Source organism: Salvelinus sp. IW2-2015, linkage group LG18 (assembly GCF_002910315.2).
Source record: "Salvelinus sp. IW2-2015 linkage group LG18, ASM291031v2, whole genome shotgun sequence".
Classification (NCBI taxonomy): Eukaryota; Metazoa; Chordata; class Actinopteri; order Salmoniformes; family Salmonidae; genus Salvelinus; species Salvelinus sp. IW2-2015.
The window spans coordinates 64064021-64078222 of NC_036858.1; the positions used below are offsets into that span (position 1 = coordinate 64064021).

The following is a 14202-nucleotide window of genomic DNA, read 5'->3' on the forward strand; positions in this document are numbered from 1 at the left end:
GGGCGCGGGTCATTTTTTTCTCTTCTCTTCCACCCTCCACTCTTCTCTCCTGTGTGGTGAAAGGCGTTGTATCATCATTGATGGGGTCCTTTGATTTTAACCCAGGGTATGTACACAGGGTATTATAATGTCTTGGTAATGATTTATGTATCTACACGGTACTACACCAGTAACTGAAATGAAACCGAATCTGACCCTGTCCTTTGAAGGCAATTCATCATTGTTTTATGTGTGCAACTGAGGAATAACATTCTGGTTTTACCAAGCAGTAAGAGTGTGTGAGTAACTCTGTGGCGTAAGGGCAACTTTTAAAATGTTGCTATTCACATTGACATGAACTATGCCATTCAGCTATCTGGACTGGATTCACTCCAGGCAGCCGTTTAAGAATGCCATTTAGTACTGGACCTGGAAATGTCCATTAAACATGTTATACTTTGACGAGAGCCTCTTAACTTCAAGGTATTATTACACTGCTTTGTGTTTGTAATTGAAACCTGTCCTCTGTCTTCAGTTGGTAACCAAATAAAACACATGGACTGTAAATGGAGCATTTGGTTCTAAATTGTTTTAGAGAAATGCCTTATGCATGTGGGGAAAAACAACTTCGATGCATTTGGAAATGGTAATCGCGCTTGTGGGAGAGAACATGTTTAAAGGGTTTAGCTCTTTCTACTCTTGTCTGTGTGTGAACTGTGTGTGTGTGAACTGTGTGTGTGTTTCCACTGTGTGTCGTGTGACGTGTGTTTGTGTGTGTGTTCCATTGCATATGTGCATGTAGCCTAAGCTTTACCTGATGAGATCCAGTCCAAGTGTCTATCTCCCTCTCGCTCTCGCCCATTCTCCTCTGGCCATCCACGGAGCTAACTCATTAAACCTATCCACAACTTTTGATTACAGCCATAAATATCCAATAGATATAAATGTAATTTCCAATATTGATCTGTTAAAATAGGGTTTCCTATGATTCAGCTCCTGGCAACCTTTTATCAGGGCACTGCAGGGGAGGTTCATTAACCGCTGAATATTCAACCCAACAGTGTTGTTGCCCGTCAACCAGCAGACATTTATACCCTACACACATGGTGTACACCTAGAATGATTTATGCTGGCAGTGACAAAAAAATTCAGTTAAGTCTTGTGAAACGTGTGGGGATTGGGGGGAGCAGGGTTCTTCAGAAGTATATTGTTCTTTCAATGCAATTCAGTGTAGCATTGGTCACAGTATCCAGACTGGAATGGACCGACTCTTATTTCCTGGCAAGTCTTTTTTACCAATCACAAGGGGATTCCACTGTGGAATCTGGGAAGGCATAGTGTCCAGTTTGAAATGGAGTGTTAGAGACAGAGAGAGTGTTCTTTGACCCAACAAAAAGTTTTTGGAAGGGGCCTTTCATGGTTCCAAAGTAGAAGCGTGGAATGATTTGTCTTTGAAATAACAAATGTATAGAATTTGGACATGAAACAAGGGACCATTTGTTTGAATGTCCACTGGTGCGTCCTGTCTTTGTGTCATTATGCAGAATGAGAGCAATGACAAACATTGCTCTGCTGTGACCATTGACAATCATAAATGCTGCCTCCTAACTTTTCAGAAATAACATTTACTCAGGCCTATGGGCGGTGTACGAATCAAGAAAGATCTAGAATTATATGCATGGCAATGCTTTAAGCAACCAAAGGAATTCTTTCAAGATTGGATATCAATATGGCAAAATGGAAATGGGGAATGTAACGAAATAAGTGAACATGACTTGATAAATTGTTTGGGGACGGGTATGCGATTTTCAATCTTGAGAAAAACTCATCGTCCAACTAGTCATCATATTCTGACAGCTCATAATTGGCGCGACCTTTCCACTTCAGTATGGCATGCACTATCCAATCAGATGATAGTTAATGACAATAACTGGAAAGTATAAGAGATGTGAAAATGATAACTCGATGAGTATTTTAGAATTTGGACAGAATGGAGAAGTAAATGGACTCCCTTTCCAACCCTGTAGTGGAACAGAACAAGGGAACTGACTATTACAAATCGATCATCTTCAATAGGGCCCAGATGCCTAACCTAATTACATCTGACATGATTATGTTAACTAAAGCAGATCATCAATTAATAGAAGTGTTACAGGTAGTTAAAAAACTGGGTTCCCTATACTGTTTACCAAGCGCTGCATTCACAGCATACTGTAGGCTAGGAAACTTTATTGTTGAATTTCCTAAACTCAGTGTGACATAAAAAAAAAAAAAAAGAAAGGTATGCTAGTTTATGTTTTAACTAGCAGGATGTAGACTACTTCTGATGCTCTTTTACTATAATAAATGTAAAAACTAATCCAGAGATTTTCACTGCCCACAATACCGACCCTTTTCTACTTCTCTCCCCTCATAATAAATCGCTTTAAACAGATAGAGCACAGATGTGGCAGTATTTATCCAGTAGGCTGGATCCTCTCAAGCCTGGCAGTCTCTAACATGACTCGCAGGTTAGCGATCATGATCAGGGTTCATGTTGGTGGAGTGAAAAAATGATTCCCAACTCCGTCCTCCGATCCTCTCCTTCTCATGTCTCCTGTCAGCAGCAAGATGGATGGCACAGCTATATACAACCTCACATGGACTCTACACCCTCTCCTGGAATCACAATACCACCAGTCACCACTGGTAAACAGAAATAAGCTGTTTTCTGCAAGGCTGGGATTTTATCGAATCGTGGACTATAAAATCTAGTTGTCAGAGACTGTAGTAGTGTTTAAGCGACTGTAGGATAGAAGTGTGAATGTTGACAAGGACAGTTTTGTTTTTTGCACCAACCGGAGTACTTAACTGTTTAGTTAATCCCTGCCTACACTTCAAATTGTCTAAGCCTTATCTTAACCAGGGCCGCATTTCCCATTTAGAGTGGCTTATTTGGCCTTAAGTACCTGTCAACAAGGGCAGGGATGAGTGTAACGCTATTAAAGATCACACTTAGTTTGGATATATATAAGCTGCAGTGATGCCAGGCAGCTCTCTTGTGCACTCATTTACCTAGGACGCTTAAATACGATAAGACGAGCACGGGCGCATAAGGTGATAATGGAGCGTACATCACCGGACAGCCTACGCATCTTCTGTCTAGCAGAGGCTATGGATCAGCTGTTTTCAGTTGATCTCGTACCACCCATACAACGCCTCCCACACACAGCCATCATAGCCTGTGGTCATAGAGACGGCTCAAGGAAGATATCACTGACTTTAAGTACGAAGCTCTGCCTACCCATACCACCAGCCTAACCATCTTCTGTCTAGAGAGGCTACTAGATCACTGACTTTAAAGTTGACACTCTACCAATATCACCCAGCCTACCACTTCTGTCCTAGAGAGGCACAAGGTCACTGACTTTACAGTTGACCTCTCCCCCCATCACCCAGCCTACGCATCTTCTTCCTAGGAGGTTTCTTTTTTTTATTTTTTTTTTGACTGACATCATGACTTTAAGTTGACCTCTACCGCCCATCACGCCAGCTACCATCTTCTGATCAGTAGGAGAGGCTAACTGGATCACTGACTTTAAGTTTGAATCAAGCGTCTTGTACGTAAGACCATTCGGTCAGCAAGGCCTAAGCCATCTTTGTCTAGAGAGGGGCTACTAGATCACTGACTTTAAGTTGACGCTCTACCGCCCATGGGCACGCCGCCGAGACCTACCACCATCTTTAGTCTAGAGGCAGAGTGTTCGCCGGAGAGACTGGATCACTGACTGTTAAGTTGACCTCCTCCACCCATCACCCAGGCCTACCATCTTCTTCTAGAGAGGCTACTATCACCTGACTTTAAGTTTTTAATTACCGGGCCGATATCCTGATCAGTCTACCGCTCATCAACACCAGCCTCCACTTCTGTCCTAGAGAAGGCTACTTAAGATCACTGAACTTTAGTTATGAAACCTCCTACCCCATATCACCCAGGGCGTACCCATCTTCTGTCTAGAGAGGTACTAGATCACTGACTTAAGTTGGATTTACCCGTCCTCTAATACCTCGTCATCGCCAGCCCTACCATTCTCTGTCTAGAGAGGCTACTAGAAAAGTCTGATAGCTGTGGAGCTGTTAGTTGACACGACCGCCGTCTAACCGCTACCCCCTGCGGGCCTCCACGGTTCTAGAAACCGGCCCGACCCGATCACCGCCTCGCCATGTTCTGTCGTAGAGAGGCTACTGCACAGCATGGAGAAGATGCGGCTCGAGGTTTGTTGGTAATACTTCGCGTAGGCGCGCGTACTTGGAATCATGTCGCTGTCGTGAGAGTAAGTAAGCCACGGAATTCTTAGCGCAGATAATGTGAGCGTGATGCGGGCTGGTGAGGCTGACCTCTATACATGGAGGACATGCGCTGGCGCACGCCAATCGTAGCGGACTAGTCGGAAAAGAGAGCGCTCGTAGCCGCTGAAAGTGATAGTGCTAAGGTGTCGCTTGAGTAATAGTGACAACCATCTTGGTTTGGCTGGTTTCGATAATAGCCGGAGAGCCACTGACAATATTGGTGATGAATCAACATTAATCAACAGCGGGCCGCAGCATCGCCGATTTGCTGGTGGAGTCACTTGACTTTTTTTTTTATATGTTGAACCTCTACCCCACAGTCACCCCAGCCTCGTAACCATCTTGCTGTCTAGAGAGGCTAGCTGGATCATGACTTTAAGTTGACTTCTACCCCATCACCCCTCAAATTTCCTACCAACATCAACTTCCTCGCTCTAGAGAGGACTATTGGATCTTGACAGCTTAGTCGTGGTTGCTGTTCTGGTTTTCTGCATGCCTCCTCAGAGTGCCATTCAAAAGCACTTCTCTTGATGTTTCACCAATGACTTGGCCAATGTGGCTGGCTGGGCTGATGGAATGGCAGCGCGCGCAGCACGTGGATTAGAGAGAGTAATGGTCGTGTTAAGGCTCAGGTGAGAGTTGTATGAATCGGATAATATTGCGCATATGGCTGGATGAGATGAGGTGTGTCATCGTGCGCGCAGATAGATCAGCAGCGAGAGTGCACGCTCTCCGAGACACGTACTGTTTACATGAGGGTAGGTTGTCTTTAAATCACTGGACAGGTAACAGGTAACCAACAGTAGGTCCTTAATAGGTGTGTGTGAAGCGGCTGTGATCGGCCAGAGGTATGAGTGAATCATACGGTAATTGTGGCAGAAGATAATAATCGGACCTCAGAGAGCGAGTATTAAGGGCAGAGGGAAATATAGTTTCTGATCTGCACGGTTGAGTGGCGGTTTCGGATGTGGGATGCGAGCAGAGATACCGGGTCGTACACACGTGACTTATCTGAGGAAGTTTCATACACATTGAATCTGAAGAAAAAAGGTACTTGCTCTCTCACAAATTGCAATCTCTCTCCTCCTGCATCGTGGTGTTTGTACTGTGTATTTTACGAGACACACGCCTCTCTCTCTCTCTCACACACGCACGCACGGCCACGACGGCAATGATGCGCACCCCTATGGCAGCACACACACACACACACATCCACACACACCAGCATAGTGAGAGAGAGAGAGAGCGTGTCTCTAAAATACACAGTACAACAAAGAGAGAGAGAGAGCAATTTTGTGAGAGAGCAAGTCTTTTTTTCTTCAGATTTCACATTGTGAACTTCCCAGATAATGTTCACATTCCGCAGACAATTTCTTCCAGAGATCTCCTTCAGGCAGAGTTCTCCTTTTAATCAGTCACATTTCCTCACAATTAAACATAACCACCGCACCAGTAACCAATTCCTGTTACGCTATTAAAGACAACCCATAACATTTTTCCAACTACCCTGGTGTAACAAGCACTATGCTCTACCAACTGAGCTACAAAGGACCATTACTCTCTCTCACCCAGCCAGCCAGCCAGCCAGCCAGCCAGCCAGCCAGCCAGTCATTAAACAGAGATGGTTTAATGGCTGAGACAGCAAACACACACTAAGCTGTCAAGGATCCAATAGCCTCTCTAGAAACAGAAATGGAGGCTGTGATGGGAGGTAGAGGTCAACTTAAAGTCAGTGATCGTAGCCTCTCTAGACAGAAGATGGTAGGCTGGTGTGGGGTAGAGGTCAACTTAAAGTCAGTGATCTAGTAGCCTCTCTAGACAAAAGATGGTAGGCTGGGTGATGGGGGTAGAGGTCAACTAAAGTCAGTGATCAGTAGCCTCTCTAGACAGAAGATGGTAGGCTGGGTGATGGGTAGAGGAACTTAAAGTCAGTGATCTAGTAGCCTCTCTAGACAGAAGATGGTAGCTGGTGATGGGGTAGAGTAACTAAAAGTCAGTATCCTAGTAGCCTCTCTAGACAGAAGATGGTAGGTCGGGTGAAGGTAGAGTCACACTAAAGTCAGTGATCCAGTAGCATCTCTAGACAGAAGATGGATAGCTGTGATGGGGGGTAGGAGTCAACTTAAAGTCAGTAGATCGTAGTAGCCTCTCTAGACAGAAGATGTAGGCTGGTGATGGGGTAGAGGTCAACTTAAAGTCAGTGATCCAGTAGCCTCTCTAGACAGAAGATGGTAGGCTGGGTGATGGGTAGAGGTAAACTTAAAGTCAGTGTCAGTAGCCTCTCTAGACAGAAATGGTAGGCTGGTGATGGGGTAGAGGTCAACTAAAGTCAGTGATGCTAGTAGCCTCTCTAGACAGAAGTGGTAGGCTGGTGATGGGGTAGAGGTAAACTTAAAGTCACCCCCCCCCCCCCCCGCCCCTGGTCAATCTAGTAGCCTCTCTAGACAGAAGATGGTAGGCTGGGTGATGGTAGAGGTCAACTTAAAGTCAGTGATCTAGTAGCCTCTCTAGACAGAAGATGGTTACGCCTGGGTGATGGGGGAGAGGTAACTTAAAGTCAGTGATCTAGTAGCCTCTCTAACAGAAGATGGTAGGCTGGTGATGGGTAGAGGTCACTTAAGTCAGTGATCTAGTAGCCTCTCTAGACGGAATGGTAGGCTGGGTGATGGGGGTAGAGGTCAACTTAAAGTCAGTGATCTAGTAGCCTCTCTAGACGAAGATGGTAGGCTGGGTGATGGGGGTAGAGGTCAACTTAAAGTCAGTGATCCAGTAGCCTTCTCTAGACAGAAGATGGTAGCTGGGTGATTGGGTAGAGGTCAACTTAAAGTCAGTGATCTAGTAGCCTCTTCTAGACGAAGATGGTAGGCTGGGTGTATGGGGTAAGTCAACTTAAAGTCAGTTGATCTAGTAGCTCTCTAGACAGAAGATGGTAGGCTGGGTGATATGGGGTAGAGAGTCAACTTAAAGTCAGTGATCTTGTAGCCTCTCTAGACAGGAAATGGAGGCTGGGTGATATTGGTAGAGGTTCAACTTAAAGTCAGTGATCCAGTAGCCTCTCTAGACAGAAGATGGTAGGCTGGTGAGGGGTAGAGGTAACTTAAAGTCAGTGATCTTAGTAGCCTCTCTAGACAGAAGATGGTAGGCTGGGTGATGGGGGTAGAGGTCAACTTAAAGCGTCCTAGGTAAAATGGTGCACAAGAGAGCTCCTGGCTGAATTATATTCCAATAACTATCTAATAGCGTACACTACTCCCTGCCCTTGTTGAGGTACTAAGGCAAATAAGCACACTCTAAATGGGAATGGGCCCTGGTTAAGATAAGGTTAGACAATTTGAAGTGTAGGCAGGGATTAACTAAACAGAGTAACTCCGGTTGGTGCAAAAACAAAACTGTCCTTGTCAACATTCACACTTCTATCCTACAGTCGCTACAACCACTACTACAGTCTCTGATAACTAGAATTTTATTAGTCCACGATTCGATAATCCCAGCCTTGCAGAAAACAAGACATTTCTGTTTACCAGTGTTGACTGGGTGTGTATTGTGATTCCAGAGAGGTGTAGAGCCATGTGAGGTTGTTATAGCTGTGCCATCCATCTTGCTGTGACAGGGACATGAAAGGAGGAGGTCGGGAYGGACGGAGTGGGAATCATTTTTTCCACTCCACCAAACATGAACCCTGATCAATGATCGTAACCTGGGAGTCATGTTAGAGACCTGCAGGCTGAGAGGAATCCAGCCTACTGGATAAATACTGTCACAGTTCTGCTGCTCTATCTGTTTAAAATGGATTTATTATGAGGGGAGAGAAGGTAGAAAAGGGTCGGTATTGTGGCAGTGAAAATCTCTGGATTAGTTTTACATTATTATAGTAAAAGAGCATCAGAGTAGTCTACATCTGCTAGTTAAAACATAACTAGCATACCTTTCTGTCACACTGAGTTTAGAAATTCAACAATAAAGTTCCTAGCTACAGTATGTGTGAATGCAGCGCTGGTAAACAGTATAGGGAACCCAGTTTTAACTATTACTTTAACACTTCTATTAATTGATGATCTGTTAGTTAAATAATCATGTTCAGATGTAATTAGGTTAGGCATCTGGCTATTGAAGATATTGATTTGTAATAGTCAGTCCCTTGTTCTGTCACACTACAGGGTTGGAAAGGGAGTCCATTTACTTCTCCATCTGTCCAATTCTAAATACTCATCGAGTTATCATTTTCACATCTCTTATACTTTCCAGTTATTTCATTAACTATCATCTGATTGGATAGTGCATGCCATACTGAAGGTGAAAGGTCGGCCAATTATGAGCTGTCAAAATATTGATGACTGAGTTGGACGATGAGTTTTTCTCAAGATTGAAAATCCATACCCGTCCCCAAACCAATTTATCAAGTCATGTTCGATTATTCAGTTACATTTTCCCCATTTCATTTTGCATATTGATATCAATCTTGAAGGAATTCCTTTGGTTGCTTGAAAGCATGCCATGCATATATTCTAGATCTTTCCTTGATCGTACACCGCCATAGCCTGAGATAAATGTTATTTTTGAAAAGTTAGGAGGCAGCATTTATGATTGTCAATGGTCACAGCAGAGAATGTTTGTCATTGCTCTCATTCTGCATAATGACACAAAGACAAGACGACCAGTGGACATTCAAACAAAGGTCTCCTTTGTTCAGTCCAATTCTATACATTTGATTATTTCAAAGACAATCATTTCCACGCTTCCTACTTGGAACCATGAAAGGCCCTTCCAAAAACGTTTTGTTGGGTCAAAGAACACTCTCTCTGTCTCTAACACTCCATTTCCAAACCTTGGACATATGCCTCAGAATTCCACAGTGGAATCCCTTGTGATTGGTAAAAAAGACTTGCAGGAAATAAGAGTCGGTCATTCCAGTCTGGATACTGTGACCAATGCTACACTGAATTATGAAAGAAAATATACTTCTGAAGAACCCTGTCCCCCCAATCCCCACACGTTTCACAGACTTAACTAGAATTTCACTGCAGCATAAATACATTCTAGGTGTAACCATGTGTGTAGGGTATAAATGTCGCTGGTTGACGGGCCAACAACACCTTGTCAACAAGATTGAATATTCAGCGGTTAATGAACCTCCCCTGCAGTGCCCTGGTAAAGGTACCAACAGCTCAATCAATAGGAAACCCTAGTTTAACACATCAATATTGGAAATGACATCTACAGTATATATAATGGATATTCATGTTGTCATGAAAAGGTGTGGTTTAAGGGTGGATCGCAGAGTAGAATGGGGAGAGGGAGATGTGACACTTGACTGGGTTGGATCTCAAACGCTTAGGCTACTTGCACACATGCAATGGAAACACACACACACACACACAGTCACACACACACAGTGGAAACACACACACAGTCACACACACACAGTCACACACAGAAAGAGTAGAAAGAGCTAAACCCTTTAAACATGTCCTCTCCCACAAAGCCACATAACCATTTCCAAATGCATCGAGAGGCCAAGTTTTTTCCACATATAAGCATTTCTTCTAAAACAATTTGCCAAATGCTCATTTTAACATGTCCATGTGTTTTATTTGGTTACCAACTGAAGACAGAGGACAGGGTTCAATTACAAACACAAAGCAGTGTAATAATACCTTGAAGTTAAGAGCTCTGTCAAAGTATAACATGTTTAAGTGACACTTTCCAGTCCAGTCTAAATGCATTCTTAAACGGTGCCTGGAGTGAATCCAGTCCAGATATGAATGGATAGGTTTCATGTCAATGTGAATAGCAACATTTTAAAAGTTGCCCTTACGCCACAGAGTTACTCTATAACTGCTTTGGTAACCAGAATGTTATTCCTCAGTTGCACACATAAAACAATGATTGAATTGCCTTCAAAGGACAGGGGTCAGATTCGGTTTCATTTCAGTTACTGGTGTAGTACCGTGTAGATACATAAATCATTACACAAGACATTATAATACCCTGTGTAATACCCTGGTTAAAATCAAAGACCCCATCAATGATGATACAACGCCTTTCACACACAGGAGAGAAGAGTGGAGGGAGGTGAGAGAAGAGATGAGGGAGTGAAAGAAGAGAGGATGGAGTGAGAGAAGAGAGGATGGAGTGAGAGAAGAGAGGAGGGAGTGAGAGAAGAGAGGATAGAGTGAGAGAAGAGAGGAGGGAGGTGAGAGAAGAGAGGATGAAGTGAGAGAAGAGAGGATGGAGTGAGAGACGAGTGGAGGGAGTGAGAGAAGAGAGGAGGGGAGTGAGAGAAGAGAGGATGGGGTGAGAGAAGGGAGCGGGGAGTGAGAGAAGAGTGGAGGGAGTGAGAGAAGAGAGTAGGGAGTGAGAGAAGAGAGGGTGGAGTGAGAGAAGAGGAGAGGGAGTGAGAGAAGAGTGGATGGAGTGAGAGAAGAGTGGAGGGAGTGAGAGAAGAGAGGATGGAGTGAGAGAAGAGAGAGGAGGGAAGAGGTGAGAAGAAGAGAGGAGGGAGTGAGAGAAGAGCGAAGGGAGTGAGAGAAGAGAGGGTGGAGTGAGGGAAGAGAGGAGGGAGGTGAGAGAAAAGCGGAGGGACGTAAGAGAAGAGCGGAGGGAGTGAGAGAGGAGCAGAGGGAGGTGAGAGAAAAGTGGAGGGAATGAGAGAAGAGAGGAGGGAGGTGAGATTAAAAATATATATGTATATTTAACTAGGCATGTCAGTTAAGAACAAATTCTTATTTACAATGACGGCCTACACCGGGCCAAACCCGGACGACACTGGGCCAATTGTGCACCGCCCTAGGGGACTCCCAATCACAGCCGGTTGTGATACAGCCTGGATTCGAACCAGGGTGTCTGTAGTGACGCCTCTAGCACTGAGATGCAGTGCCCGAGTGGCGCAGAGCTTAGGGAGAAGGTCAGAGGGAGTGAGAGAAAAGCGGAAGGAGGTGAGAGAAGAGCAGAGGGAGCAGGTGATGATGAGAGACTGGCTGATTGGGGTGCTTTGACACCATTTTCATTACTCCAGCACAGCACTACACACTTCTCCTTAGATAAGAACCAATAAACCATCACACCCTTAGGCACAGATCTAGGATCAGCTTCCCATCCCCCAATCCCAACCTAAAACATTAGGGAAAAAGACCCAACACTGACTTTAGATCAGCGCATTGGCTTTGGGCAACTTTACCCTACACTGACTGGCTGGTACTCCATAATGTGATGTTGAACCGTGACAGGGTCCTAATCTCCATGTCCCTGAGTTGTCCGAGCTAATGCTTGAGCTGTCATTACATCAGGCCAATCCACACAGTGTTGACAAGACCTGTCGTCAGATTAGGAAAGACTAAAACCATTTCATCACACATTTATGAGACAGAAAGAGAGACTAGAGAGCCACCGTGCAGCTGCAACAAAGCACTGGGACGGTGTTAAAAGGTCACTGGTCTCTCAACACCATCAAAGGCCTGTAACTGTTGTAGTGCCATACTGTAGGCTCAACTGCCTGGCCTCACAAATGAAATTATAGTACAGTGAAAGACAGTACATTCAGGTAACTTGCAGAAGACTATAGGCTACACTCTCAACGCTACATTGTCAACGCTTGGAAAGAGTACATTTACATTTGAGTAATTCTTATCCAGAGCAATTAGAGCTATGCGCCTTGCTCAAGGGCACATCAACAGATACTTTTTTTCTTCACATAGTTGGCTCGGGGATTCAGTCCAGAAGCCTTTTGGTTGCTAGTCCAATGCTCTTAACCACTAGGCTACCTGCCATACATCTTTAGAGACATTTGTCTGTGTGATCTTGATTTCTTTAGTAAAAAAAAAAATCTGCATATGCTTGGAGAGTTTAGAGAGTTGTGATGGGAGAGACTTTCATCCCTCCATTGCTGCTATTGACGTTTATACCCAACATCTGCAATATTAATTAACAGACTGTATTGATTTCTCCCTCTCATTGGCTCTGTGTCACATCTCTATGTGCTCACCTGCCCAACCAGGTGAAATGGGTGACAGTGAGGGGTCCCCGGGGATACACACAGGGACAGACACTTAGAACCGCAGCACATCACGTCAATAAACAACATTTTTTTGGCAGGGGACTGAATGCCCTGTCGCACCAAGGGGCTCTCAGAGAGGATCCTTATTGGCATTGGGCGATATTAATGAGGTGACACTGTAGGAAGGGAGGAGGAGGTGGAGGATAGGAGCCTGCTCAGGAGAGGTGATCAATGACAAACACAAGTTACCAAAATAAATGTAAATAAATGTAATTTTTTAAATGTATGGTTTAAATTGTATGGTTTGTTAAACTTTGAAATAAATGGTTTTTGTTTGGAATATATTTCAAAGTGAAAAATCTGAGTCTTCTGTGTAATTCTGTTACCATGGAATTTCCCATATAGGCTACACCTGATATATAGTAAATCCACAGATGTGTTTCTGAGTCTGTTGTCTTTTGGTGCCTGTGATGACAGGCAGTTTCACACAATATTTGATACTTTGTCATTGTGGGATGAATTACTTTATTTGGAGAAAAAAAAATATTTACCAAGCAAGCCCCTATGTCACAGTGATTGTAATACCATGATTTTACCTGGGTAGCAGGCAATCTGTATTGACTAATTCAAACGAAACATTAGGCTATTTATGATAGAAAATCATATCTCTTTCCATCTTTTGGCCATGTTCACGTTGATGTTTTCAGTGCTCCTGTAAAGAAAAACATTTCAGTGAAATTCAAAACAGCACTGGCTCACCTGTACCATTCCAGTCCTTTATCATAGAACCTGTCGAAGAAGTGGGGTTCGGCGCCCACTGCTCTGACATCCGGGTGAATGCGCAGAAACTCCAGTAGCGCGCGCGTGCCTCCTTTCTTTACTCCGATGATGATTGCTTGAGGAAATGTTTTACTCCCGAAGTTATTAGCTGTAGAGATATTGTTATCAGGTCGCAGTTCGTTATCATTGACCTGCAAGAGTGTGTCAACACTGTCAACGCCGGGGAGCTCGCGAACAAACGAGCCGGGAGAACTGTTCTTGTGCGCGTCAGACAGTTGGTGAGGTGAATACTCCAGTTCTTCCTTTTGCAGGATTTTGTTGATAAAAGTCTGTTGGTCGTATACAGTTATAGGTTGGGAGTCGCAGTACCCAGTGAAACAATAAAATAAGTACGTGAAAATTATGATCATGGCAAAGAAGACGGAAAGTTTGGACTGTGCCTTCAGGTGTCCAAAGTTGAACCCAGCTTTCCATTTGTTACATCCCATGAGGCGCTATACTGAGCTGGAGGGCAACACGCAGGAAACATGCCTTTTAAATTAGATCAATTCAATGCGCTTTAAAATCAAGATTAGGCTTGGTCTTTCTTTATAATGTTACCCATAAAAACATAGTTCATGGTGAAGTCGTGCCATTACGCACTTAAAAAAGGCATTAATATTTCCAAAAATAACAATTTCAAAGTCCTTTTTGTTTGACCATCCACTTCATAATTGTAGTCTAGAGAAAATATTTTGAACAGTGTAAATGTCAACTTGTCCAAAGTCCACAGTGCTATGAGAAACGGTAGAGTTTATGTCCCCTCTGTCCCCTCTCACTCTCTGTTCCTCTCCCTTGGCAAAGAAGCACTCACGCGAAGCCCTTTGGCCCCCATCAGCAGCCTACAGACACACCCCTTTCATTCTGTGTGTGAAGCCACGCCCTGTTGGTCAAATTCCCGCCCCTTACGTTTTCAGCCATTCGACTCTAAAATAACACTAATAACTAGCAAACTGAGACCAATCACTAATAATCATGTGATTCAATAGCACTGATTTATATTTTAGATGATACATTTTTTTAAATTGCTATGTAATTCAAGAATATATAGTTATATTCCAAGAGATAACAGTTTTGTTTAG

At 43.9% G+C, this 14202-nt stretch overlaps 1 protein-coding gene across 1 annotated transcript in view; it reads right to left on the minus strand.

Moving 5' to 3' along the window:
- Positions 1-13911, minus strand: part of LOC111978808 (heparan sulfate glucosamine 3-O-sulfotransferase 6) — a 37879-nt gene extending 23968 nt beyond the window's left edge. Inside the window, exon 1 of the mRNA XM_024009059.2 lies at positions 13061-13911. Within this exon, the coding sequence (XP_023864827.1) occupies positions 13061-13569 (509 nt within the window). The 5' untranslated portion in view covers positions 13570-13911. The remainder of the gene's footprint in view (positions 1-13060) is intronic.
- Positions 13912-14202: the final 291 nt, after the last annotated feature.